At 37.5% G+C, this 27,773-nt stretch overlaps 2 protein-coding genes across 30 annotated transcripts in view; both read right to left on the bottom strand.

The window, feature by feature from the left end:
• Window positions 1-3,999, bottom strand: part of LOC138136392 (ankyrin repeat and death domain-containing protein 1A-like) — a 38,927-nt gene extending 34,928 nt beyond the window's left edge. Inside the window, exon 1 of one of the 8 annotated variants that reach the window (XM_069055569.1) lies at window positions 3,868-3,999. The gene's annotated coding sequence lies outside the window, so the exon portion shown is untranslated. Of the gene's footprint in view, window positions 1-3,644; window positions 3,796-3,867 lie in introns of those variants that run through there. The other 7 variants (XM_069055570.1, XM_069055573.1, XM_069055572.1 and 4 more) reach the window with 7 other exon arrangements.
• Window positions 4,000-9,261: 5,262 nt separating this feature from the next.
• Window positions 9,262-27,354, bottom strand: Tm1 (tropomyosin 1). 22 transcript variants are annotated; one of them, XM_069056998.1, is made up of 10 exons: window positions 27,196-27,354; window positions 26,251-26,391; window positions 26,076-26,201; window positions 18,902-19,035; window positions 14,773-14,890; window positions 12,731-12,801; window positions 12,501-12,576; window positions 12,360-12,422; window positions 10,539-10,608; window positions 9,262-9,546 (listed from the first exon to the last, which is right to left on the bottom strand). In XM_069056998.1, exons 2-10 carry the CDS (start codon window positions 26,362-26,364, stop codon window positions 9,467-9,469), a joined length of 852 nt encoding a protein of 283 aa, XP_068913099.1. In that variant the 5' UTR covers window positions 26,365-26,391; window positions 27,196-27,354; the 3' UTR covers window positions 9,262-9,466. The 22 variants fall into 22 exon arrangements, 21 of the variants coding, with proteins under 21 accessions (XP_068913099.1, XP_068913098.1, XP_068913092.1 ...); XM_069056997.1 differs by lacking the exons at window positions 12,731-12,801; window positions 14,773-14,890 and adding exons at window positions 13,102-13,172; window positions 14,288-14,405 and having other exon boundaries at window positions 27,196-27,353; XM_069056993.1 differs by lacking the exons at window positions 9,262-9,546; window positions 12,731-12,801; window positions 14,773-14,890 and adding exons at window positions 9,683-10,422; window positions 13,102-13,172; window positions 14,288-14,405.
• Between the last annotated feature and the right edge of the window lie 419 nt (window positions 27,355-27,773).

Genomic DNA, 27,773 nt, shown 5'->3' on the forward strand with positions numbered 1-27,773 from the left:
TTATTCAGGGTTGTTCACACATCGAACAGTTCTTAAATTGTTGTTCGGTACAAAATTTCAATACAGTAAGCTTACAGTAATTTTGAGAAACCAAGCATAATCATTGAAAATAATACATATTTATTTTAATTTTTGTCGTTTTGGTAGTTTTTTGAGTTCCAATTGATAAACGATTTATTTGTAAAGAACCAAAGAGATTTGGAACGTAATTCACATATTGATGTTTCATTCAATCGCCGAGCAGTTTATTTGAAAAAAAATGTGTTATACCATCGACACTAATTTATTCTTTGTCAAAATTGACAAATCCATTATCTGTACTTATCATCATTCATTGTCCCTGATGTAGAAAGTGTTGGTTGTCAAGTAAAAAATTATTTATCAACGAATGAGCGTTTATTGACAGTAACTAAACTTTGTTTTGCTTTGTGTACACTTATTTTTTTTGTGAGAAAATCGCACAACTGCAATATATCGGCTGTTCATTTAAATTTCTCCTCAAAATTGGCGTTGAAGAGTCGATTGTGAACGCACCACGGATTACAGAAGATCACGGATCAGCTGCTTAAATCTAACCTCATTTTTTGCTGACGCGTGGTCCGTTCACAATCGACTCTTCAACGTCAACTTTGAGGAGAAATTTGAATGAACACTCAATACATCCAGTAGAAAGAGGAAATTATTAAAAAAAAACATTAACAGAAACATTGCAGCTTTAACTAAAATTAAGACATCTCCTCGAGTCACTCGTCTGCTACTCGCGCTTATTTCCGCAAAACCAAAATTGCTATTATTTTACGACCGATCTAAACCCTATTGAAAACTTAGGGGACCAGAATGCAATCCAAGAAGATTTTTGCCTCACGGCCAGAAAAACAAAACCGAAAACGCTCCACCACTGACTCGTTTGTTTATTTTGGTCGTAGACCAGACACGTCCAATTGAAAATTGATTGAACAAACTGTTGCGATTTTATGGACATATTGAAAACTCTTCACCTCGCAGATAATCATAGAGGCAGCACTCAATCAACGAGATTGAAACGATTTCATCGAAGTGGAAATCAACACGATTGGCTTGTGTTTAATTTTAATGAAAAATTTTCACAACGGTGCACTTGGTTTGGCAGTTAACAACACAAAAATTTGCTGCTTGTCAATAATAAAAAAATCAATTAAAAATACTTCCAATTTTTTAAATTTCTATTAATAAAATGTGATAAAAAAGAAAACACATCAGAGCAGGCGTTGCAAATTATGGGTCATGTCGTAGCGGAATTCTATGCAAATAAGCGTTCAATGCATGGGCGTAGACAATTTGTGGTCTCAAACGTTACAATTGTGTGTTTTATTATTATTAAATACAGGGTTATTATAAATGATTGTAGTCCAAGTAGGCGTAAAAACTGAATGTACAATTTATGGTTGCCGCTCCATATAAAAAACATCAAAATGATGTGAATAAGTGAGTTAAATTGAACAACTCAATATTTTATCGTTGATTTAAAAAAAAAAATAAAATAAAACCCTCATCACCACACTTTTCACCTAAAAAATGACAGTGACAGCGACAAAAATTGACAGTTCACATAAAAGCGGCAAAAATTTCATAACATGGGCATGACCTGCTTCGACTACAATCATTTATAATAATTTATAATATTACCAAATGCGACGCCACTGGTAAGTACTGTCGCGAGCAATAAATTTTGGTCGTCAATGTCATTTCAAAATTTGATTTCCCTGCCTGATTATGCGCATGTCAACAAAGTGTCAAAAAAAATGAGAAAAAAATGACAATTGATGTCATACAAGATGATGATAGGTTATGATATTTACGACTGTTTTACAATGGAGCATTTTCGATTGCGTCAAAGAACGACCTGACGACCAAAATTTATTGCTCGCGACTGTACATTTTTCGCGGAAATGTCAAAGAAACGTCAACGATGTGCTGTTGTTAACCTAAGATTTCGGCAAAGTTTACAGACGTTTACTGTAATTATAAGCAACAATTATCTCAGAATAAGTGGTAAAATGGGTTTTACCATTAAAGATAAAGCATTAATTATTATTAATACATAATTAATTTTTTTATAGATTTTTCACGCGGCAAGTAACCAATAAAACGACTGTGCATAGCAAGTATAAATATGCGTATAAGTCAGTCTAAGACAAACAAAATAAAACAAAAGATGAAGTAACACTCTTGATTTGTTTTCTTCTTGATCACTCGGTAGAAGACTTCTGTGTTTGACTGTTTTCTTTGTAAATTGACTGTCTTGTCGCACCTGGTTGCATTTGCATTGTATATTTATTGATGTATTTAGATCAGCATAATTGGTTATGAAAGTGTTATCTGTAACGTAATGGAGCGTTACAAATGTCGAGCTTTCCATCAACGTTATGGACAAATTAACATAAAGGGTTCCAAAATTACTGTGGTATCGTAGTAGGTTTTGACAAATTGAGTGTTTTGAATTTTGACGCGTACTAAAATAGTGATACCAACTATCAAGAACCGTCAAAATGACACATATAAGAGAGGTTAGGTTTACGAACCAGACAATATTAACAAAATCAGTTTTTAATTGTTTTAAACCAATCACAACTCTTTAGAATAATAAAATGTTTTGACTAGTTTTCGTTGAGACATCATTTCAATTTCTTGCGAATTTTTCAATATTGACAATAGGCAATGAATGACAAAAATGATAGTTGACAGTTGCCAGCGGCTTAGAGGTTATGTTTGGTGTAGTGTAGTGCGGGACCTTATCATCGAAAGGTGGCAAACTATTTTTTGTGCTGCCGTAGTTGCAATTGGCATTTTAAGTGGACGATTAGCGTGCGGCAATGGAAATGAGAAAACTCTAGTGCTGCAATGGACAAACAAGAAATCTAAGGCAAGAAAAAATAAAGTAATTGTGGCAAATCAAGTATTACTGAAATACAATTATATCTCTAATGTTATAAAACAGAAGGTGCTTCGTAAATATTTAAAAAATGCCAAAATGTGTTAATTTTAGGTTTGGGGGTTTATTTATAAAAATTTCGGTTGGTGACCTTGCAAGCTATAAAGTTGCGTTTGAATTTGAAATTCGAGCACTGACAGATTGACATTTGACATATTTAGTGCTAAATTGATTACCAACATAATTTTGTTTAAGTAATATTTATTATATTAATGATTCAAAAATATGTTTTATTACAAAAGGCAGCACAAAAAATATTGTATGGTACTCTTGTGAAAACTCCATTGTTTTACTCACTCACATACAGCGCTCGACTGCGTCTCGCGCCATATTACCGTTCGTAAAGCAATGGATCGTTTTCAACACTTGTAACATAAATAACTATTTTCTACGATACCACAATAATTTTGGAACACTTTGTGTCTAAGTTCGTCTTATTCTCGCTAAGTTTAGATGATTGTCTAGAAAAGTTGGTCGTAGATGTGTTACAATTCTCTAAGAGATTCTCTCATCAATGTGAGAGCTTTGCGTTCGTGTTCGCCTCACGGCGAAGTTTAATTTTACTTTTATTAAAAACTTGAAACGAAGTTCCCTTCCATATGAAACTTTTCAACATTGGCATCCTTTTGTAGAGAACATCTAATTAAAAACGTCGACAAGCGGGACCGTGTACCTGGTCCCAAAAGCTCGGATTCGCTCTACAACCCCCCGGAAAAAAAATATGTAGGTATCCCCCGATCGCTAAATTTTCCAGAAACTAATTGATCAATTTAATATTCCGTTTGCGACGGGGCCGCTTTCAAAAACTCCTCAAACAAGCCCTCGTCAAATCGTCCCCGTCAAAGTGAATAATTAAGCGCAAACGTAGAAACGTAAACAACCAGTTTTCCATTTACCTGTTGACGATTCCGGGACTCCGGCGAAAGTCCGGGGTCGCGCACTCACGCAGTTCTCTTGGCGGGACGGCGAGAGGGACTGAGCGTCGCGACGTCTGCATGCACCGCGTGTAGGGCGTACACATGCGCAACGCAACTCACCTATCTTCTATTATATGGAGTTGGGAAACAACTTCATTCTGTTACGGGAGTACAATGCGCTTTTGTCGGTTAAATAATGATGAACGTGATGGAGCACCAATCGGAGGTAGATTTATCGAGCACAAAAGAAGTGATGGTGGAGGGAAAAGAAAGACAATGCGGATCGGGAATTATTGATGCAGTGGGGACAGGTAATATCGGGAGTTGGAAGTTTTTTGCAGACTAGTGGTGATTGAAGCGGATTTGAAAAAAATGAGTAATTGAGGAAGGGGATAATGATAAGACGAGGTTGGTCGTGACTGAAAATGTATGGGGGTTCTGTTACAAGAGCTTTTGATGGAAAAGCGGAAGCCTGGAGGAATTTTAGTTGTGGAGGGAAGAAAGATAATTGGATTAGACAAGCGGCGGGAAATGCCATAGACAGAATGGGATTAGACTAATTGCAATGATACATTTTAACTTGTACCTACCTATATAAGTCTCATCCTTATCTACCTAGAACTGTCATAAATATTATTATTTAAACAACAGATTTGGATTTTAAAATTTTCGTATCTCTTTTAAATGAGAGCGAGACGAAGAGGCAACAACGTAGGAACTGTCAACAGCTGACACACATCGCCACACTGTCCACAATCGAAGTGCATTAGTTAATGCTACGCCACAAAGGCACCATAGTTTATTTTTTTATATCGAATGAAATAAATTTTTAAAACCTAATTAAAATGCAATTGTGTCTTGAGTGTAAGTGGTGTAATTTCACAATATTGGAATGTTTTGTAGAACAGATAATAAAAACGATTATAGAATACATTAGTTAAAAATAGCGTAAAAGAAAAAACTATTAGCGTTATCTACGTTACATCTTACGTTGTTGAAAAGGTTAGTTTTAATGGACAAAAATATTGTTTTTTTATAATTGGTATTGTAAAAAATTGATTGACGAAAGGTTCAAATAAAGGAAAACATTTGTGATTGTAATTAGTAATTACATTAATTATTGCAAAGTGTAAGAGAACAGTTCATCATTTATTATTGCTCAGGATAGTTATTTGTACAACTAGTTATGAAACTCATACTTTTTTTCATGAATTTGCAGATTGATTAACGAGGGCGTAGCCCGAGTTAATCAAGCAAATAAGTGAAAAAAAGAGACTTTCATGACGTCTTGTACACACTATTTTTTTTTGCATATCGGTGTATCTAAGTTGAGAAATTTGATCCAAAAGGATTTATGAAAAATTACAAAAAAAGTACTACTTTCACTACGATTTTTCGTGTAAAAAAGTGCTACTTTCACTACGATTTTGCGTGCAAAAAAATGCCACTTTCATTACGATGTGCAAAAAAATATCCTTAAATAATTGTAACATACTCCTCCAAGATGCTAATGTGGGCATATTATTTGATGGAATAATGCTAAGATGTTTTTATATATTTTTTACTCAAATCAATTATTTGTCGAAAGTGAATATCAAGAGAGTGTTATTTAAAAGCTTGGGGGACATATTCAGAATACCGAGTGATCAAAAAGAAAACAGTGCTACCTCTTCTTTTGTTTTATCAAAACGTTTGTCTTAGCTTGAATCGTATGCATATGTATCCTTGCTATAGGTACACAGTCGTGTTATTGGTTGCCTTCCTCTCGAAAAATCTATTATTGATTAATTAATAATAATTAGCGTTTTCTCTTCAATGGTAATACCCATTTTGCCACTTATTCATATAATTGCTGCTACTCTTACATTTACAGTAAACGTCTGTAAACTTTGCCGAAATCGAAAAGTTGTTTTCTAGGTTGCCAAGGCACATCGTTGACGTTTCTTTGACATTTCATCGAAAAATCTGCTTACCAGATAAATAAGATGATCTTTTATAAACAGTGTGCTTTATCCTCATTGGATTCTGTCCTGTTTTTATGACACGTAAAGAATAGATTCCGCTAGTGATTCTAAACAACAATTTGGGAAGACGAATCAAGGGGAGAAGTATATTCAAAAATTGGTTGTTTTGGATTATTTCCCAAACAAGATAAAAACGTTAGAATCATGTTCGCGTTAAGAACAATGCTGGCAACCAAGAAAAATATTTGGAATCACTTTAATAATGTTGTACTATTGGGAGTATGTAGTATATAATGTAGTCTAAGCTTTAGGTATTGTCATAAATTCCTTTCTCTTGAAGTAGTAGCATAGTAGTAGTAGGTAAAGTCCATTCAAAAATCAAAACACCACCACATGTTGCTTTAGGTTGGTAAAATCTAAAAAAACCTAGGTAGATATTTTTTCATACTATGTTGGTAACTATAAATTATGACATTTATTTGATTCATTTATTTATAGATTCTTATTATTTTTACTTAACCATGCCCAGAAAAACAAAACACTTAATAAACATTTAACCTCAAAATTACAAGTCTCACCAATTTTTACACAAGACAGCGGTGCCAATAGTAATTATCGAGGAAAATGCGACGTTGGTGGTTTTTTTATTTTTGAATGGACTTTAGTTATTAAGTTGTTATTCGACCAAACATAACTCTTAAATCAAAATCTTTAATGAAACACTTTCACAGTAATGTCCTGTAGTCATTTTTGTTTTTCATATATTTATACAGGGTGTCTCAGCTAAGATTTTCGATCCTAATTTCTCGGTTATTTTCCAACGGATTTTTGTGAAATTTAAAATACAGATTTTCGACGCTGAAGAGTAAAATCCCATTAATGCAATAACCCAAGTCTTGAAAACGTAATTTTTACATGCCTTTTTAAAATGTTGAATCACTCAAAAACGTAGACGCGTATGAAACAAAAGCGCACTATCGCCGAATTTTGGTCACTTCTCTTTGCACAAACGCAGGTGACATATTTGACGTTTAATGCGTTTACCTTTCTAACCTTACAAAGTTAAAGACAACATTTGGACGTAATTTATTATATTGGATGCTTTAATTCTTCCATAAAACTAAAACAGGATCGGGATATTTTAGCAAAGTAATTTAGTTCACGTACGCTTCCTGTGTCTTCAAATAAATTGACAATTCTCTGAACCTTAAATTTTGTAAAGCCTACATTTGGATAGTGTTCCACGAGAAAACGAACTGTGTCATTGAAGTTCTTAGGACACTCTACATAGGCAAAAACTGGTTCCTTTTTCAACAATATTGAAATTTCTGCCATTGCTATTTTTAGAGTATTTTCAATAAACTTATACAATTTAACTTTTCTAATAAAGCGCGCCCAATTTTGACAGATTTTAAGAGATGTACAAAATGTTGCTTGGCAACTTTTCATCAATTGTTTCAAAAGGTAACTGCTCAAATATCAAGCGATCAAATTAATTTGTAATCGAGTCTTCCATGGATTTGAATCCGTATGTCTTTCGCGATGATATGTTGAGATCTAACCAGTGTTTCAAGCTGTATTTATTGAAGCGTGGAGTTCAAGTAACGACGTACGACTTCGGATTCATGGATAACTCGATTACAAATTAATTTGATCGCTCTTTATAATCTTTTCGTTGAATCAGACGACGAGTTAATTGCTTATGTAGACACCTATTTTTTAATGTTTAAAAATCTAACAATAATTGCGCTTAATTTTCAATAAAGGAAACATGTGTTAAAATTACATTTTTTAACTTGAGGTAATTTTATTTTTACTAATTGAACCTTCGCCGTCTAAAATATCTATATTTTAAATTTCATAAAAATCCGTTGGCAAATAACCGAGATATTAGGCTCGAAAGTCTTAGCTGAGACACCCTGTATATTTTTGCTAATCGGCAAAAATCAAATTTTGATAAATCGCACAAGAGGAATTAGCAGACATTGTGTACAATCGCTGCTTCTGATGAGTCCAAAAAGTAAATATTCAATTTATTACCAATTTGCCGCACCACATGTTATAAAACCAAAAAATCAATTATTGTTTATTAAAATTTTTAGTACACTAAAATGTGTATATCAATAAAAACGAAACACAGATTTTGTTTTTCAATTGGTAATTATTTCAAAAGATTAATGTCCAACAATCTATTGTTGTATCTTTTTAAATTACCAAAGTAATTAGCTATTTTGTCAAAGGTCTGTTCTGCGTCGTTTTTTTCTCCACTTGAAAGAAAAACGAACAATATTACTTTGGAGCAGCGACTACACAATGTAGAATTACAATTTTGTTGAAAAACGTTTCCTTTGTATTAACACAACTTTCCATTTAAAGTTACAGCTTTAGGCGAACCCCGAACAACGAAAAATACCGCCCAATCCTGGAAAAATTCATTTTCTTGCATCTGATGCCACGGGCGAGGCAAAACAACCGATCCTTGTATAAAATTGGTTAATTTAAAGTTTGTTGTTCAATTTGGGAAGAAATTGAACGACGTCAAGGTTGGTAGAACTGACTAATTTGTATAGTAGGTTGCCTCGTTGCCATTTAAAACAATAGTTTGATTTTTTTCCCACTGCAAAAGTCACTCGTGACGTCATAATGCACTAAACTTTTACTGACAATCACGCATTAGATGTTCCCTCACTAGAATCAAACCCAAAAAACCCCACGGAGCTTATAAACCTTGGTTTCTATTTGAACACTCAAAATTTCTGGGTTGATTTTACGTCACGAGTTACTTTTTCCCCCGCCGCCTAATTTTCAAAGCAACCTACTATACAAATTAGTCAGTTCTACCAACCTTGAACGACGTTTGTCGTAGCGCCCTCTGATGCGCCGAGTTAAAGTACGAGTCAGATCCCTGCAGTATCAACTTGTCAGGTGAAGAAAACCACTCACGCTTCTCAAAATCACCATTTATTAATAAAAATATGAAATTTCCATCACTGCTGTCTCAGCAACAAAACAAATATCTGATGAGTGGTGAAACATCTCCGAAAACAAAACAAGCTGAATCGAGTCACCGGCAGATTTCTAGGATTGCCAGCGAGGGAGAAATGGTGCACTGAAGAGACGACGCTACACAAGCAAAATTGGTTGAAGTCCAATCACAAGCGAATTTTGACAGCGAACCATGAGGATGATAACATTTGAGCATGGCGACGTTATCATTCCCATCGTTCCGGTTAGGCAGTTAGTCAGCGTATCCGGAGAAAAACGAAATCTTAATATCCAGCCAAGTCGGCCATCGTCTGGTCCATCTCGTCGGCGATGGCCTTGTACTTGCCCTTCTCGTCGACTAGTTCATCTGCAACGTTAGTACTGTTAGCACCCGGCGGGTTTCGCTCTCAATAACGTGAAATAATCAGTAACTCAACTTAATATATTTGTATGCTGTAGTATATACAATGACACTTAACACAAATATTACCAAAAATAAAAAAGTACCGATCAGTACTCAGAACAGCAACGAAAGAAAGAAAACGTGAGTCGCGCTGGATATAGGACGTGAGCCGCTGTTTTTTGTTTTTCTAAAGGACAACATTTGGACAATATTAAGGTGAACTTTTTTACAAGATGAGTTCGACGAAAGCCGTGTCCAAGTCGTCGCCGATTTCCTTGTAACGCTCCTTTTCGGCGACGAGCTCATCTGCAAGTTGAAACCATTAAATCAAGTACCCCACGGATGAAAAAAAAAAACACTCGGGTTAATCGGTACTGGGGCGGCACAAACTGTTGTTAGGCGAACGATCATGCAGTAAAAAGGGTAAAAAAAAAAAACAAAATCGAAAATAAAAAAAAAACATTTCATTCATTTTTAGTTTACAAATCAATGCAGAAATAGACATGATTTTAAAAATATAAATTTGCTTTATACTATAATAATACGAGTCAACATTATTATAAAAAATTGAAGATGAGCAACCTGTAGATGAAGGGACCCTGTATATGATATAGCCTGTAACCCAAAAACCGTATCGTCTGTCTTAACTTATAAATTATTAATATATTACATAAATAATTAAGAAAACGTAAATGTAAAAGCCTGGCGGATCCCTTCATCTACACATTTGAATAATCGTAGAAAAACTGACTAATCTCTGATGAATGTACAATAAACAATACTTCGAATGATAATTTAGGAAAGACATTAACGAAAACACTAAGTAGTGTGAGGCCCGTTTATGGCAGTGTTGACCGATTATTGCAAGACTAAAAAATCAACAAAGTCTCCGTTAACGTCCTCGCGAAAAAAAAAGAATGCCTGTTTACTAAACGTGTGCTTATTGTGCTATCACACCTGATTGTTTCCGAATTAATTAAATAATTTTTTTTATTTGCAACAAGCGCGCGGTAATGTTTCCTATGGTTTGCTGCTTAGCCTGGACTTTATTGTTCTCGAGGGGAATGCAAGGCAGGAATGTTGGTGGTACTGAATTGGTTTACATATTTTGGATATCATGCAATGTAGCTTCCATCTCGTCGGATAACAGTTTGTTCTTTTCCTTTTCTGCCAAGAGATCGTCTGCAAGTTAAGGCGTTAATGCAACACAAAAAAAACAAAAACGATTTAGTAAAATTTAAAAAAAAAAAAAAACAGCTGGGGGGGAGTTAGACGAGACGCTTGCTCGTGGTACGCACCTTCTAGTCTGTCGACCTCCTTCTGGAGTTTCTGTACCGAACGTTCGGCAAACTCGGCGCGAGCCTCAGCCTAAAATGTGACAAAACAAATTAGTTTCACGTTTTACAAAGGTTCGATTCGAACCGGACCGGAAACGGACGTTTCCGATCCGCTTCAGAAACAAACACAGGTGGGGAGTTGTGAGTAAGGGAGAAAAAAAAGCGAATTTAATGGTACTACTTACAGCATGCGATCACACTAATACTTACAGTACTGAAGGATGATAGAACCGTCACCTTATTTACATAAAAATTATACTCGTGTGATAGTGACAAGCGGGAAAGCTTTCAAGAGTAGATACAAGCACCTGAAGCCCTTAGCTAATAGACATGAACGTGAAAAGGAAAGTTACCAAACTACACTAAAACTGTGCACAATTCTTTCTTTAGTCCAGTTCAGTAAATAAGACTCGCGAATCTTGTTGTCATTGTTAGAAAAGTGGGACCCAGCAAATTTCAATGAGGCGCAGATCTGGTACTAAACAAGTACGAAACGTTCTAATTTATGAAATATCTGGTCCACCTTAAGTAATATGTGGCCCAACACAAATTTAAACAAACTAGAGCTTATCCTAGTATGTTCAAATAATATGACTCGTTAATGATTTAAGTCATATTAATAATGCCTCTAGTGACTTAAGAAAAGTACTGTAATTTGCAGCTCTATATTCAATCATAAATTAAGAATTTATGGAATTAAAAATAAGATGACCCAACAAAATATACATTTTAAAATTTTAAACCTTCAAAGCTTGACATTACATTTGGAACTAAATCAACCATATTCTAGAAACGAATCCATTCTCTCAAATAAACAATCTAAACAGTGCTGATTCTGATGAGAAAATTTGGGATGTCCATTAATAATAACAATAACACGAATGTACAGTGTTAACGGTAATGCATAACTAACTTAAGTAAAGTAAAAAGATTTTAAGACAACTATGCCGAATCAGTAATGACAATTTACCACTCTCAGATATTTAAACATTTCTAGAACCAAAAATTATAATTTCAAAAACACATGTTTTGTTATGTAATATTCTTGATTATTTTGTTCTTTGTCTCGATTTTTGACAGCCCCCAGATGTCTCCACTATTCGAATCGTCTAGTGCCTTTTCCACAATGACAACTTTCACCGTTAGAAAAAAATAATTGAATCGGGAGAAACGACAGAACGAATTCGATGAAAAATAAAACTTAGATTTCGACTTCGATTACTGTTCTGAACTTACTTCACGCAGTTTATCTGAGATGGAACGGATTTTATCCTCGCTATGTTCTCTGGTAACAGCCGCCTGCACACAAACAACAGACTCTCTATACACATGCTTGAATCAAAAACCAATATCATAATACAAGAGACAGGACAAATAAACAGTCGAGACGAGCCCCAGAATCACCAACAGCTAATTATATACAATACAAAATACGGACACGACAAAACACAAACGATTAATCAAATCAAAAAGGAGAGAGCGCTATGTATAATGCGAGGAGCCGGAAAGTGTTCTGCTTGTTGCCGTGTTCCCACTTTACCTCTTGCAATCGTTGATCCACCTGTTTCAGGGTAACCGAATATTCCTCCTCTTTTAACGTAGCCTGTGTTAATCAAGTCATTTAGTTAAAAAAAAAAACAAAAACGAACGCACAACTACTGCGCGCAATCGCAAACTTGAACGTGTTCAATTTGCGTTTGCGCCAATGAACATGCCGCCAATCAAAACAAAAACTATTAGAGGTTAGACAGAAAGGAGGGTGCACTCCACACATGTCGGTACCTCCTTTAGGCGGGTGGTCAAGTTCTTAATTTGATTTTTGTACTCTTCTTCGCGTTGGTTGGCCTATGATCATATCGATTAATAATCGACGAATAGATTTTTGTACGATTTTTTTTTTAATTATTCGTAAGTGACAAATACCTTTTCCTCGGACACTTCTAGGGACTTCAAGTTGTTGCCAACGACGCGAAGTTCCTCCTCAAGCTCTACGATTTTGCTGCAAACAGAACGGGTCGATTTAGTCGTAAGAAATAAAATAATTGGGGCGCTGGTGTGACATTCGCTCCGCCAAAAACTGAAATCGCGGCAACAAATATCACACAAGCGCTTGATAATACTGTGATAAAGTCGCAAAAGCATCTCTACTCTACCTCTCGCTCTGTTCAGCGCGTTCTTCGGCTCGTTCTAAGTCTTGTTCCATAAGAACCAATTTTCGGGCAACCTAGCAACATCACACACACATGCATAACGTTAAATAAAAAACCAAAAACAAAATCAAATTATTTTTTAGAGCAAAAACGATTCAAGTCTCTCGACTTGAATGGTTTTTTGTGGGTGAAAAACTAGCTAAACTTTGAGGTTAATACAACAACAAAAATGTACTATTAGTAAGAACGGAACACACAGGACGCCTACTTCGTTCCACGAGCTGCAATTTCGAAAAATCGGTGATCAGGAAAATAAAAAAAATCGCCACATCATGCTACACAACAAACGTCACAGTTACACTCTAGAAACCTACGATTCTCCTGCTTCGGCGCGTTCTTCTGCTCTCTCCAAGTCGGCTTCAACCATGGCCAATTTACGAGCTACCTGTATATGAATTTTAATAAGTTTCCAGTAATTGAACGGCGAGCGGGTTTGTTAATTTGTTTTCGGCAAACTCAAGACGTTATTCGTTGTGGTGTGACACGGAAGGAATTTACCGTAGACGTTGCTCGTCCGGTAAATTTCTTTCACTTTGGGACAACGCTCCGATTGTTCATTGGACACCAGGTGTCCAATCAATCTGGGCCGAATCTCAAAGTTGTTTTAGAGTTATTCTGGTTTCTAAATTATGGTAACAACACTAGCATAGTCGTGGGCGGATTTTCCACGGTTGGGAAAACTGCATGAACACAGTGGAAAATCCGCCGATTAGATGAAACATGCACAATGATCACCATGGAACATACTCATCTAACTGTAGCCACGCGCTTAGCGGAGGCCTTGAACAACACTTCTTCCCTGTCCGTAAAATTGAAAAACAGTTCGAAAGTTCACAAGAAACATTCCACGATCGTATTGCAAACGGGCACAGAAATTTTGAATCCCGTTCTTCTCGTGCAGCGATCCTGATTTACCAACTAAATTTAAATAGACCAAGGAACTCCTTCGTTCCGGTGTTAGTTTGGCATTAACACATAAAATTAATACTAAATACAGATTACATTATTTCAACAAGTCAACAATTTTTTTTTGTCTTCGTGTGTTTAGATTTTTAAACAACAAAAAGTGTACAGCAAAATCAACATAAAATATACATCTGCGATTATCTACCACTATTAATAAATCTTGAACCCCTTTTCCCATAATAACGTTAATAATAATAAAACGTCGCTCGATTGGACGGATCGTAGTTCACAAATAAACTACAACAAAATTTCCACTGATCACAAAACACAAAATCCACTCGATGAGAAACACTTTTCTTTCGATTTTCACTTAAATCATTGGAAAAAATGAACAACAACAACAACTGAACGTGACGCTTAATTGATAATCTACCGACGCGACTCGATGGATGTGTAGTTCCATGGTGTCGATTTGAAATCTTTATATATTTTTTTAATAGTTTAGCCGTGATCACACATTTTGGTTGGTAGCACTGATTAGTAACAGCCTCATAAAACACTGCAAAACGAACGCTAAGTCATATTATAATACACCTCATCGTATTTTTTATCGGCTTCTTCAGCCAAGAAACGGGCTTCCTTTAGCTGGTTTTCTAGGGCATCCATGCGCTCTTCATCGGCGAGGGAGCGGTTCTCGAGAACCTTGCGTTGCCTAACGGATAAACAACATTTCATGGATAAAAATAAAAATCGATGGATAACAACAAACAAATGACGCGATGGCCGGCCGGAGTGTCCTATCGGAATGCGTCGAGGACTCTCCGGTCGACCATCGAGGTCACAATAAAATCAAACAAAGAGAAAATAAACGGTGCCGCCGGTGCCTTCACAATTCCCACTGTGACTCCGTGTCGATGCAAACCTAACAACCTAACAGACCCTAGTTCCCTAACTGGACCGATCGAGCAACAGGAACGTGTGCTGTTCTGTCATCAAATTCCGCACGTTCTTGTCGCTCGATCGAATCGATGGTGTGTTAAAGTGTGTCTTTGTAAAAAATTCAAATGAGGAGGTTGTACCTCTTCGTATTTTTTGTCGGCCTCTTCGGCTATTAGTTTCGCTTGGGACAGTTGACTTTCCAAGATGGCTACTCTATCGTCTTCCATGTTGGTCCTGTTTTCTAAGGCTTTGCGTATCCTACATGTGATTTGCACCGTGTTAATATCGTCGTCGAGTGCTCGATCGGGCGGTCACGAAAATTCAGTTGTAAAACGGTCGGATGAATTATTCAGGTCATTATGAGGATGACGGTGATGTCATCATCCTCGCACACACACGGAATTGTCCCAACAGTAGCCGTGTTCCATTTTGAATAAATTTCGAATAACGACGGCCCACTGGTGGAAATGTTCTGGACAAGTGGGGGTAAATGGGGTATAATTGAGTTTTTAATTGGATTATTTTTCGTTTACTTTATCCTTTTCTAAACTGAATCGCCAACAAAATGGCTCTCAAATCGTTTCATATTGTTTATAATAAATTTAAATAAAGTTTTACTGTTTCCTATTGCTCCTGGTTTTATATTCAATAAAAAGAAGTATGTATCTAAAACCACCACTAATGTGTTTCTTTTTTCAATTTTGGAGAAAATAGAGTACCTCAAAAGAGAATAGAACAATACCGTTCAGCAACTCTTTCAAAAAAAGGTGAATTATAGTCCTGACTGAAATTTTCATGAAACTCAAAGCAATGAAAAGTTCAGTTCCCGATTTCGGAGCATTTCAAAAAATCGAACAAGCTTGAAGAATACAATAGTTATTTGTACAACTAGTTATGAAAGTCATACTTTTTTCCATGAATTTGCAATTTGATTAACGAGGACGTAGCCCGAGTTAATCAAGCAAATGAGTGAAAAAAGAGACTTTCATAACGTGTTGTACGTTATTTTTTTGAATACTGTTGCAAGTTGAGAAATTTGACCTAAAAGGATTGATGAAAAATTAAAAAAAAGTTGGTATGCTTTGACAATCATTTCCAAGGAGATGGAATAGAATAAAATGATGAAAAAAAGTACTACTTTCATTACGATTTTTCGTTAAAAAAGTGCTACTTTCATTACGATATGTAATTGATTTTTTTTTCTACAGTAAGTCAGAGTCAAGGTGAAAACTTTTTGACCTTAAAGTTGTTTGGTACAGTGCGCCCAGAAATGTGGTAGCAACTTTTACACAAAGTGTCACAAGATGGCACTTTCAAAAAGCCAAATTTGTTCAATCTTGCAACATTCAATTTTTGAATTTTTTCAAAAGAATATGTGAATTAGGTTTTCCGAACAATTTTTACCCTCGATTTGTCCACTAAAATTTGTCGAGATGTTGCTCGAAGGGTTCAGTTATGCATTGAGCATAATGGTGGTCAATTTAAACATTTTCAATAAAATTTAAATTTGAATGTTTTACGTTTGACAATTCTTGACATTTATTTATCTCAATTTAGATAGCGGCGTTGCCATGCATAAAAAAGGTCTCTGTAAAAAAGTGTCATCTTGCGGGACCAATCGAAAAACTTGCTACCACATTTCTGGGCGCTCTGTATAATAGGCCATGGAAATCTTGCATTTAATTTGGTAGTAAAGCGGTCTGTTGAATTAGGTTATGTTTTTCTAAGTATGAGGTTATAAATAACGTCAATGTCCAGTGCATTGTTGTCAATTTTACTAGTTTGCACGAGAAGAATACTCAGACATCGCGGGAAATTCAGCAACATGTTATTGTTCGTCCAACGTTAAAAAAATAAATCAAGGCCTCCCATTATGCCAAAACAACGTCAACGGTGTTTAGTTTGGAAATTAAGCCTGCACTACACCATACATTGTACAAAAATTCTACAAGAATGCAGAGAGTGGCAGCTACAAGCGTAACTTAAGCTTCTGGGCAAAGAAAAATTTTTTTAAAAAGAGAAACTATAAAATGAAAATAAAAATAACTGAAATAATGTTACTGATAAAGTAATAAGATTATTTCAACTAGTACCGTTAAGTGTTTAAACATTCCAATGTTTCTTCGTAACGAGCGTTCAAAAAAAAACTGTATTCAGCGAACATGTGCAATATTTCTTGTATAAAAAGCAGATCTTTTTAAGCGTGTCTTCCCCGGTTTTTACATTAAATTAAAATAGCGAAGGTGAGATTATGTATAAGCCATGACAATTAAAAAGACGACTTGCGTTTATAAACAGAAAAAAGAACGCCCTACAATGTTTTTTGGACACTCGATAGAATGTCACCGAATACGGATTTTTATTTTCCTTTTATATGCGTCAACTCCCCACAAAAACTGAAATACGTATCGAGATGATTGTGCAGAATGTACATTTGAAATCACATTTGCAATTTATGAAAAAAACTGTTCAGTGTTTCATTACTTTTTATCATTTTTATCACACTTTCGAAAGTACAAATCAATTCAACGATTTAGAAGCGATGTCAAACTGTTCAATACAACCATAATTTAAAAAATAGAACAAACATATCTATAATAGTGACCATAAAGAAAGAAGAAAGCAAACAAAGCAAATGTTTTTGTTATACATATTTAAACGTAAAAAAGAGAATGAGGATTTTTATTCTCTGTTTAACAATGTATTGAACGGGGGAAATTTGGTAGTTCAATGACTTCGAGGTGGAGAAAACAAAGAGTTTGAAATTTTATATTGGTAAATTTGTGATATCTTGAAATATAAAAATTCGAATTTCAGAGGAGACCAGAGAGACCACGAAAAATTACATGAGGGTTGATTTAAAAAAACACCAACAAAATCTGACGCTTTGTTGTTATCTTTAACGCCATTATTTTATAACAGCAGAGTTTTTGGATTTTTTACTTTATTACATTTAAAAGCTGTAATTACCGGACGTTATAAACTAATGAGAAAGAAATGAATTACATATAATATGTATTTTTAGAAATAATTTGAGGTGGTTCACGTGTAACTACTTATTCTGGTTCAGGGTCAGACCGTCACCAAACGCCTATATCTTTGAAAATTTATTCACACTGTAAAAGATGAATAATTTTATCTATCCAGTACATTTGCATTTAACTTATCGGACCACATTACAATCTCAGAAACATTGTAAGGAAACAACGAAGAAAAGTTGCCCAAACACGATAATACCAAGATTCGCTCACCCCTGACAGAAATTTTAATTGTTTCCTCAAACTAAATGCAGAAAACTTCATGTTTACTCAACCAAATTACAGAAAATATACTTTCAACTTTCATTAAAACGTAACGAGGTACTTTTTATCAGTTTGTATGACAAGGGAGGAAAGTGTATCATTTTCTCCCGCCCAAGGGAAGGAAATTACACTTCCCCCAGAGGTATACGTATCGTTTTTCTACATTCTTATTTCCCAGAAAAAAAAACTTGCTCAAAATTAAACCATCAGAGTAAGCACATTTGCCGTTACCAAGGTTGCATTTTACAATGAATTTATTCTTTTTTAGGAATTTTTGAAGATATTCCATGTCCTACGATCAACATTAATAACATTTTAATAAATTATTATTGCAAATTACTCAAAATGTTGTTTTTTGACAAATTTTCCACACATGACAACCTGACGTTTTTTTTTTACTTCGTCTTTTTTTTGTCTTCTATAAGTTCTAGTCGACTGACTTTTTTGCAAAGTTGTAAAAATTTAAAACAACAACATCGATTAAAATTCCAAATGACAATAATTAAGTTGACCTTCTTTCCTTACAAAATACTATTGAGAACAACGTGCGATAAATTAAGTATGCACTTTCTTTTTTACATTTTCTCCATGATGGTCACATACCAAAAACTTTTTTATCCTTTTAACAAATACTTTCGTTTTCAAAAAATCCAAACTGAACTTCCAGAACATCTTCAACCGAGATTACCAACTAATCCGTTCCAATTTGAACTAAAATTAAAATATGAAACTCTCAACGTCCTTGAGAGTACTACCAAGTGTTTCCGTTTATCTATGTAAAAATATTTACACGAGGACATCGCAGATGTCAACTGTCATCACGTCAAGCCCCCAACTCCTTGTTCAAAACCCCAATTCGACCATCTGATGGGACAACTCCTTTTACAACTGAACCTCGCCCAACCGCCAAGCGGCCGGTTAATCGATCACACTTTTTGTGTTAGAACTGTTCTCTGCCGACACAAACCTTTCGCTCTCGTCGGCGGCGGCGGAAGCTTCGGCCAATTTGGCGGTGGCAGTGGCCAAGCGTTCTTCCGAACGCTCCAAGTCTTCCTCCAGGAGCTGGATGCGGCGGTTGAGGGCCGCAACTTCTGACTCGGCCTGCGGACAAAAAAGAAAAGTCAGTCAGTCGTGTGACGCACTCGCTTCGCAGATGTCGGTCGATTCATTCGCGACATCCGTTACCGGATTCGGTCCTCCGATGAATTTTTGCGGTAAATCAGTCACGAAACAATGTAAACAATGGCCGTTTGTTGCGCCAATGGTTCTCACAAAAAAAAAAAATCCAACAGGAAGGAAACGCACCGTCACATCCTCCGTTCCATTCGGAGGCAGAACCGACTCCACCCTAGGCGGACTCGGAGGGTTCCCGAATTAATCGATTGAACGAATGGAAAAAGAGTTCGACGACCGACCGTGTAAGGTGACTTCTATTTATTTTTTTCGTGTATGATAAAATCATCAGGTGTCCAAATCCTGTGGTCCACGTTTCGCTGTTTATGGAAACTTGGTCGATCAAAATCGACAAATTAATGACTCACTCGAACCGGGGGCTCTTTTCATGGTGATTGTTCAAAAAATAACGGAACGAGTCCATGAATTAATTATTCCATTTATTTTTTAACCCCCCATCCGTTTTTATCTCGACGTTTTAATTAACGGTGACGCTCACGCGCATTTTCCGGAGGAAACTTTCACACATTTGACCAGAATGTGCAGCATAATGAGAAAAAATCGGCATACTTAAACACCCACCAAACCAATTATTACACTACTCCGATTAAATGTGTAACAGGGACGCCCTAACCGGAACTAATAGCTTATGAATATTTGCACGGATAACAAAGTGAAAAAAGGGGTTCGAATGTGTTACGATGCTCACCAAAAAAATCCCCACCATGTGGAACAATTTATTCGTTGATTTGGCACAACTGAGAAAAGTTATCCAGTCAAAGAGAAGATTTTTGTGGTGGGAATTTCGAAATAAAAAGACTAGTCTGTGGGAAGAAGTGTGGGTGAAGATTACAATTGGAGTGGTGCACATAACTCACTCAAAAACGCAGATTGTGAATTCTTCTCTTAAAGTAGAAAAAAACACTTGCTCACACTTGGTGCGAGATCTTCAAAAAGTGAAGATGTTTCCGGTTGAAAATTAGACATAAAAAGACGACAGTTTTTTAGAAGACTGTGAAGATTGCAATTTGAGTCCACACTGCTCAACTCAGAAACACAGCTTCTGTGTTCTTTTCGAATATAAAAAAACCTGTCTACATTTGGTACGATATCTTCAGAAAGTGAAGATGTTTGCGGTTGAAATTTCGGCACGAAAAAATGACAGCTAGTGGGAAGAAGAGTGGGTGAAGATTGCAATTCGAGCGTGTGCAGTTTACTCAGAAACAGAGATTCTGTATTAATTTGTACATTCCTAACATCGCCGGATCCCTAATGCGGAAAAAATGGTTCAACTTAATTTTTCGGCACTGCCAAGCCTCAAAAAATCCAGATCTGTGCATCATCGAAAACGCGTGGAACACTAGACGAATGCAAAAACAACAAGTACGGTTGCACGAACAGGTTGTCCACCTAAATACATAAATAAATACAATTTCCATCACGGTACCAGTCTGAGAACATTTTTCCTTCATTGTAATTTTCTCGATTCGTCGCCAGATGCGGTCTCTGACCTGTACACCTGCATTTTAGCAAATTTTCCACGCCAGCCTATCGCCTCCGATATCTTTCATCTCCCGTTATCAGCAAGCCCCAATTTACACCTCGCAAACAAACATGAAAATATATTTTTTTGAAACGTATCAGTGAAAGCAAAATTAATACCACAGTCTGGATCGCCATGACGACAGTATCGCTATCGCCCGTGACAAACAATGTAATCTCCAATAATAAAAAAAATAATAATAAAACAAACGAATGTCGGCCGGTATCGATCGCCTACCGGATTTCTCGTCGCCGTTTCGATCCGGCTCTGGAAGACTCCGGCGTCGGCTCGACGTAAAGAAGTAAAAGAAAGTACACGTGGGAGTGGATCGATTGTTGAAAGATTTCTGCGATCGAATTCGATGACATAACTGCGCTTATCTAGATACTCGAAATGTATCTGATGTGTACGATTGGCTTCTCGGAACACTCGTGTAGGGTTGGTGGTCACGTCATCGCGGCGCAAAATCGATGGGGCCGAAACAACCATTTTCCGCCGGGGACGGCGGCCGCCGCCCGTCACCGAAAAACGCCAAAACGTGTCCGTTATGCTTACTTCCTCTCTCCGCATGCATTCCGCATGAAGTCGTTTGTTGTACTCTTCGCACTCGTCCTTGTAACGTTCCATCTCCTCCTTGGTCTGCCTCATTTTTTTCTTGAGCACGTCCAGGAGGGAGCCCTGCTGTATGTTCGTCGTCATTTCTGTTCGCGTTACGTTCGATTAATTTAACACACGAATTTCACACACCCGTTCGAAGAATACCACGCACCAAGACCGACGACTGGCAACTGGGCGAGCCGGCAAGATGGCGGCGAGAGCTCTTGCCAACCACCTGTCACTAAATACACTGAGTGAAGCTCGCCGATTCGAATCGGGAAACGGAAACTTATCGATTGTTTATTATGCGATTTACTATTTACTCACCGATTGGACTTTTCACACGATTCATTAAACGAACGGACCGGAAACGGGCGTGTTACAATCGGTTTTTTTTTCTGGTTGCGACATGTGCCGACATCAATCTACTAGTTGTAACGCACATGAACCGTGAAAAGCGCTGCCGATTGTACAAATAAGGCGATAGCATTCGATCAATGATGTAAAGTAGCCATAAATCGACCGGTGAACGTCGCTCGCTGCCACTTCCATTTTTCAGTTGGCAATTCTGCACCGGAGCTATCGACCAATCACGAGGGGATGATATCGCGCGGCTATTCAAAAAACATGGCGTCACCAGTGACATCGAGTGACATTTTCATTTTAATTATTACGTGGGCACGTCCACGCAACTGCTTTTTAATCGTCGAGATTATCGAGTTTACATTTCATTTTTTGGCGAAATTGTTGTTATCGCAATTAAGTTTATCTTTGTACATTACTCGAATAAAGAGTTTTTAGAAGTATTAAGTCATATCGTAAAAACAGACAATTTTAATCAGTGGAATGGGCGCCGTCATGGAAAAGGTGCGTCCGGTGTGACTCACCCTTAACGTATTTAAATAAATATTCCTGTTATGGCAGCAACAAGAGTGAAATTGTTTGTTTATTATATGCGCAACACCATATTTCGAAAGAAGCAAATGAAGACCACAAAAGTAACATGCACTAGAATTGCAGTGACGTCACTTTCGGTTAAAAACAATCTGGAATGTAATGGAAAATCTGGAACACAATTTATCTGATTGTTTCCGAGGATTCTTTTATAATTCTTAAATCATTTCTTTCATGTTTATCCTCAAACAATTGAAAACTATTACATTCATGTTAACAGACAGTACCTAAAGTGACATTTTTTTAATAAACAATTGTCAAGTGTCAAAATTAAATTAAAAAAACCAACTGTACCATCCTAAAATGTGCGCATATGGACCAGCTGTATAACAATTTTACCCTAAATCGTAGATGAAGTTATGTTTACTTCACTTCCCGGACTTTTCTTCCGGGAGAAATCTTTTTCAAATTTGAAATATAATTGATTTCATATAAATGTTCATCAAGTGAGCTGTGCATGTGTAAAAGCACCTTTAATTTAGTTACATTACAAAAGTCACATTTTTGAAGGTCATGTCCAATAAATCGTTACTTGGTAAAAATACAAAGGCAAAAACAAATAAGAATTACTTTAATTTAATCAGTAAAAAGGCGTAACATTGCTTTTGAAAGCAGCAATGTTAAAATGGACAACAAAACTGAAAAGTCACTGAAAAATTAGTCAAATCGAGTTCGCGCAGAGCAAGCAACTTTGAAAGTCAAAATCACCAGCTTTAGCTTTAATACCAACAGAAAATCAGATTTTCATAGCTTGCTTAGATGCACATTTACATGAAATTGAGTATAAACTCTCGTTCATCAAGGCGCACGGAATGACTCAGTGTGACCAATCGTATTATCATAAAAATCACTGTTTGGCTCATACCAACATGACAACGTTTTGACAATTGTTTATAACAAAAACTCAACGTCAAAAATCTAGATTCTTTTAAAACAATTAGTGACCCCCTGACCTTAATTCTTTAAGGCAGTGAACCACTGAACCTTGACGCTCCATTTGGTGAATTATCGCAAGTCACCAAAAATCTTGTTTATTTTTATTATTTCATCTGGTGGGAATTTAATAATAGAACAGAAATTTTTGTTTTTCTGCAGCAGCTTGCCAGTGCAGCTGTCGTAACAAGCGAACATAAATTCCAGTGTATTTATCTTCCCATCCTATAAAGAATGCAGCTAATTGCAGCAAGTCAAACAAAATTACCACATAAATATCAATTGATATTTTTCTCCCCCAAAGCAAAACGTTTTTATTTAATTTTTCCGGAACGATCTACTGTGAAGATTCCTAAAGATATTTTGCTTCCTGGATAGGTCATCGGTTGAAGTCTCCTCGACGTAGACAATTTTCTAGCTGCACGATCATTAACTTTGATTGCAGCAATAAGAAAATGGGATTATATATTTAATTTTTCCCAAAAGAATCCACTGTACGAATAAATCTCTTTTTGTCTTCTGCTTTCCCTCTACTGAGCGAAAGCTACCAAATCCGAGCGAACAAGTCCCTGCGGCTCATTTCAAGCGCAAATTGTCCCTTGTCTCGCTTTTAAAGTCATCAACAACACAACTCAGGCCTCACCATTGGACGATTTTGTCGCCAGGAAACATTTTTTTCTTGACTGCTATCTCGCCTGAACTCGATCTAAATTGACTCTGATAAGGAACATCAACAATGGAATCACTTTATCGCATCGGTTTACTTTTGCAGGGCACGTGTTTAATAAAGCCGACATGAACGTGACTTAAATTCGTGATTGAATTAAAAAAACGTTGCCCTTTCGTCAAATTAATCGGAGAAAGCTAATGGGCGACAATTTCAGATCGCTTTTTCGGTGACAAGTGGTGATTATCCGAGCACGCCTCTATTTATTTGTAAACGTCTGCCGCCCACTTCCGACTCGACCACCCGTGAAGACAATGCTTTATGTTCCATTGTTGGTTAATCTGGTTGATTTTTCCAATTGGAGTAATCAGAGTGTCGTCTTCTGACGGGCAAGCAGTCAACTGCGAACCGAAGTGTTAATTGAGCACGTTCTCTTCCAATTACCATGCTAATGTACCACGGGATGGTTTAATTGCGGTTAGTGACTCCTCGGCCCGAATGAGTATGAAAATGTGCGGCGTCACGATTGGTAAACAATTTGGGCGCATTTTCCTCTTGATCAGGTGTTGGGGTCGCGCTTCGACGCAAAAACCTACCCTCTTTAATTGTGTGTTCATGATGTTGTGCAGCTCGTTCCTGATGATGGAGAACTTGATGAGGGTGTCCGAGCTGAAGATGGAACTGGCGAAAGCTAGTCCGGGGTAGTCGGCGCAGCGGCGTCCTCTCCTCCTGGTCTCCCTCTCGGCGACGACTTCGGCCCGCTCCGAGGTGCACCTCAACCGGGACAGCTCCTCGATCTCGGGGTCCTCCACTTCTTCCTGGTCGCTCTGGCTGGAGCCTTCCGCGGCGGGTCGGTACACCAGCGACATGTCCTCCTGGTCCTGGCGCTTCTCCAAGGACGCTCCGTCCTTCGGCTTACGTATCAGCGAGTTACGTTCATCTTTGAGACTTTTGTTGCTAATCTCTACTTCGTCATCACAATTGGTCAAATCTATCACTTCGGTGGTATCACAGGGGGCTTGACTCTTCGAGGCACTTTGCATCACATTTTGTTGTTGTTGTTGTTGTTGTTTCGTTGCAACATTTGCAACACTGTAAGGGCTCAGTGGCGGGTTGGTGGGGGGTTGGTCTAGGGCGGCCCTCCTTCTATTGCTGTCATTGCGAGGATGGTGTTGATGGCCCCTCTTCCTCGGATTGCCCGGGCCGGCCCTTTGAGACATCGTCACTTCGACGGACACACTAAACGGTCACATTTTAACGCAGCCATTTTGGTTGCACTTGGACTACTGAATCGGGAGCGAAAGCGACCGACGGTGGCGCCACACTCGAAACAACTCGCATAGGCAACCAACAATACACCGATTTCGATCAAATTCTCCTTCGATTCGCCAATCAATTCGAAAGATGCACAGTTTCCGGTCGAAAGTGTGACATCATGGCGGCCGTCGTGACGTCACGGGATGCGACGCATATGGCGCAGCCATATTTGGAAACAGATCAGGTTCCAGAATCGGCTATTTTTAACACAGCCGGGGGGTCAGCGACGGAAAGTTTTCAGCGACTGAAACTGTTCTCTAGTTCTCTCTTCCACGAACTAACTCGCCCCTCGATTTTACCGACTCAAATCCCATTGATTTCACATCGACCAATCAGAACGACCCCGTTTTTTACCAGTCGCATCAATTACACCGAATTCAGGACGACATTCTGTCGTTTCCTTTTTTACAAATCAGGAAGTCTGTTCTTTTTTTAACTTTTCCAACCAATCAAAACGCGGGGGAACATGTTCTAACAATACGCTTATTCCAAGAATGTAGCGGTACACGTTGACTCATACACCAGCGACTTATCAGACTTTTTTCCCAACATGGTTAAGGAGAAAGTGGTTTTTCATTTAAAACAAACCAAACATGAATCACTACAATAAATTCGCCTCGTTGCTGCCACACAATTTTCAAAGTACTTAATTTTATTCTAATTAAATTTAATCCAGTAATTAAAGATTTAATTGGGACACGCCGCATGTGAAACAACCACATAGTCACGGTGGGGGTGGCAAACTAATACCTCTAGGGTACGGTAGCGATCCACCCCTGATCTACAATATTCAACAGCATTTCAACCGGGCACCAACGTTTTATTTTCAACCTTGACGAAAACGCTTCTGGCGCCGCATCAAAATTACATCAGAAAATGTTGGCAAAGAAAACTTGAGAACCATTGACTTTCAGTTACATAAACCACCCGCAAGAAGATAAATCAAATGAGACTTACGGTCTGGAGGGCCTTCTCCTTCTCTTCCAGTTTGCCGTTGACTTGGGTGAGCTGTTCCTGGGTCTGGTCGAGTTCATTCTCAATGGTCTGGATCTTCTTCTGGAGAGTGCGGGCCTCCTCTTCGAGCTACAGTAACTCGTCAGAAATCAGTCTTTCCTGTATCTCTTTTACGTACTTTTTCTCCGCGAAGGTTGGCGTCTTTGGCTTGCTGTTCGTTCTGGATGGCACGGTCCAAAGCGTTATCCTTCTCAAGCTTCATCGCTTGCATCTTCTTCTTGATCGCGTCCATGGCGGCGGCTGTTTGTTATCTTACGCGCTGGACAAATCAAAAGAATCAGAACGTTGGAAAGTGCGAGCGAGTGCTGATTATGGTCTACCGAGTCTCATGGTCGAGCAATTATTGACTTTGGGTCAAGTCCATATTGCCATATGGTAAAGTGACTCAACTTTTACTTATGTGGGGTGACCCATCGGTCTTTTTTTTTTCGAAATAAAAATTTCAATCGGCGATTGTCTTCGCCGGTTGAAACGTTTCGTGAGTCAACAATCGAAGAAAAATTCAGTCACCAGCGATAAGCAGCGACTCATGTTTTGATTCACACAGGTGATCGGCATGTCCGAGTGTTTAAAAATGTCACAGCGGATATTTGTTTTGTTCGATTATGCGTGACTTGGATAAGGCTGTCAAGAATTAATTGTAATTGTCTTCGTGACAACACCATTGCTGACAATAGCCGCAATGTTATTACGTACCAAAATAAACGTAAACATGTTCATATTGAGCAATTCTGCAAGCCAGTCGGACAAAAATAAAATTATCTTTTGCCTGAAAAATAGCTCAGATGAGGCAAACCACTGACCCGATTTTGTCAATCGACTCAATGGTCTGTACAACAAACGTCGACCTTGTGTTACATGCCCAAATATGGTGAAAATTCGCGCTGAAACCAAAACTGTAAATCACAGCTTGCGTAATGTTTCAGAGATTGAAAAACCGCCAGAAAATCGAATTGTTGAATTAATTTGACGGCGATCGGGACTGCTCGTTGTTTCTATTTTTTTGTGTGTGTAGATGTGCGGTGCATGTAATGTGAAGTTTCTGTGATGATTTTTTACTTACCGGAGTTAAACAAGGAGTTCTCTGTACCGGCAGACACGACACGAGGTATCAGAGCGACTAACGAAGCAACTACGGAGGTGCTATCAGTTTACGTGGTCTCCTTACCGGGTGAGGCCCCACCACCTCCAAGAATAGCCCTGCTCTGCCACACCATCTTGCTAAAATCAGACTGTAGGGAAACATCCAGGGGACTTCAAACTGTTTGGCCCCGACGGATTACAATTTTTCTTCTTGCACAAGCGAGAAATTCAAAACCAAAAATTTTGGTACATAAATAAATTTTTGTTAAGAAAAAAAAAGATTTTTAAAAATATTTACTGGAAATGTTGCGGCTAAATCTTCAAAATTCCTCATCAAATTTTTGATTAAGACTCAACACAAGAACAATTGTGTTTGTTTAAAATTAAAATAAAAACAGAAATCTAAAAGTAATTATTTTTCAATTAAGTATTAAAAGAATTTCGTTTCTATCTTAATCTCGTGTAAACTTCCTGTGTCAAGTATTTCGTATTTGAAATCTTGAATTCTGTTTGAGGTCATTCCACTCCAGCGTAGGAGTTCAGTTTTCAGAGAGTTCT

The sequence above is a fragment of the Tenebrio molitor genome, chromosome 8, assembly GCF_963966145.1.
Source record: "Tenebrio molitor chromosome 8, icTenMoli1.1, whole genome shotgun sequence".
NCBI classification, from domain to species: Eukaryota; Metazoa; Arthropoda; class Insecta; order Coleoptera; family Tenebrionidae; genus Tenebrio; species Tenebrio molitor.

Excerpts from the sequence above, each read along its gene's own strand:
- Tm1 (XM_069056987.1), bottom strand. The coding sequence starts at position 25,021 with ATGTCTCAAAGGGCCGGCCCGGGCAATCCGAGGAAGAGGGGCCATCAA. Across the intron at positions 14,891-18,901 it reads GCCGCCGACGAGAGCGAAAG|GATACGCAAAGCCTTAGAAA; the intron begins GTTTGTGTCGGC and ends AATCACATGTAG. Across the intron at positions 11,877-12,500 it reads TAGAAGTGTCCGAGGAAAAG|GCGGCTGTTACCAGAGAACA; the intron begins GTATTTGTCACT and ends GTTTGTGTGCAG.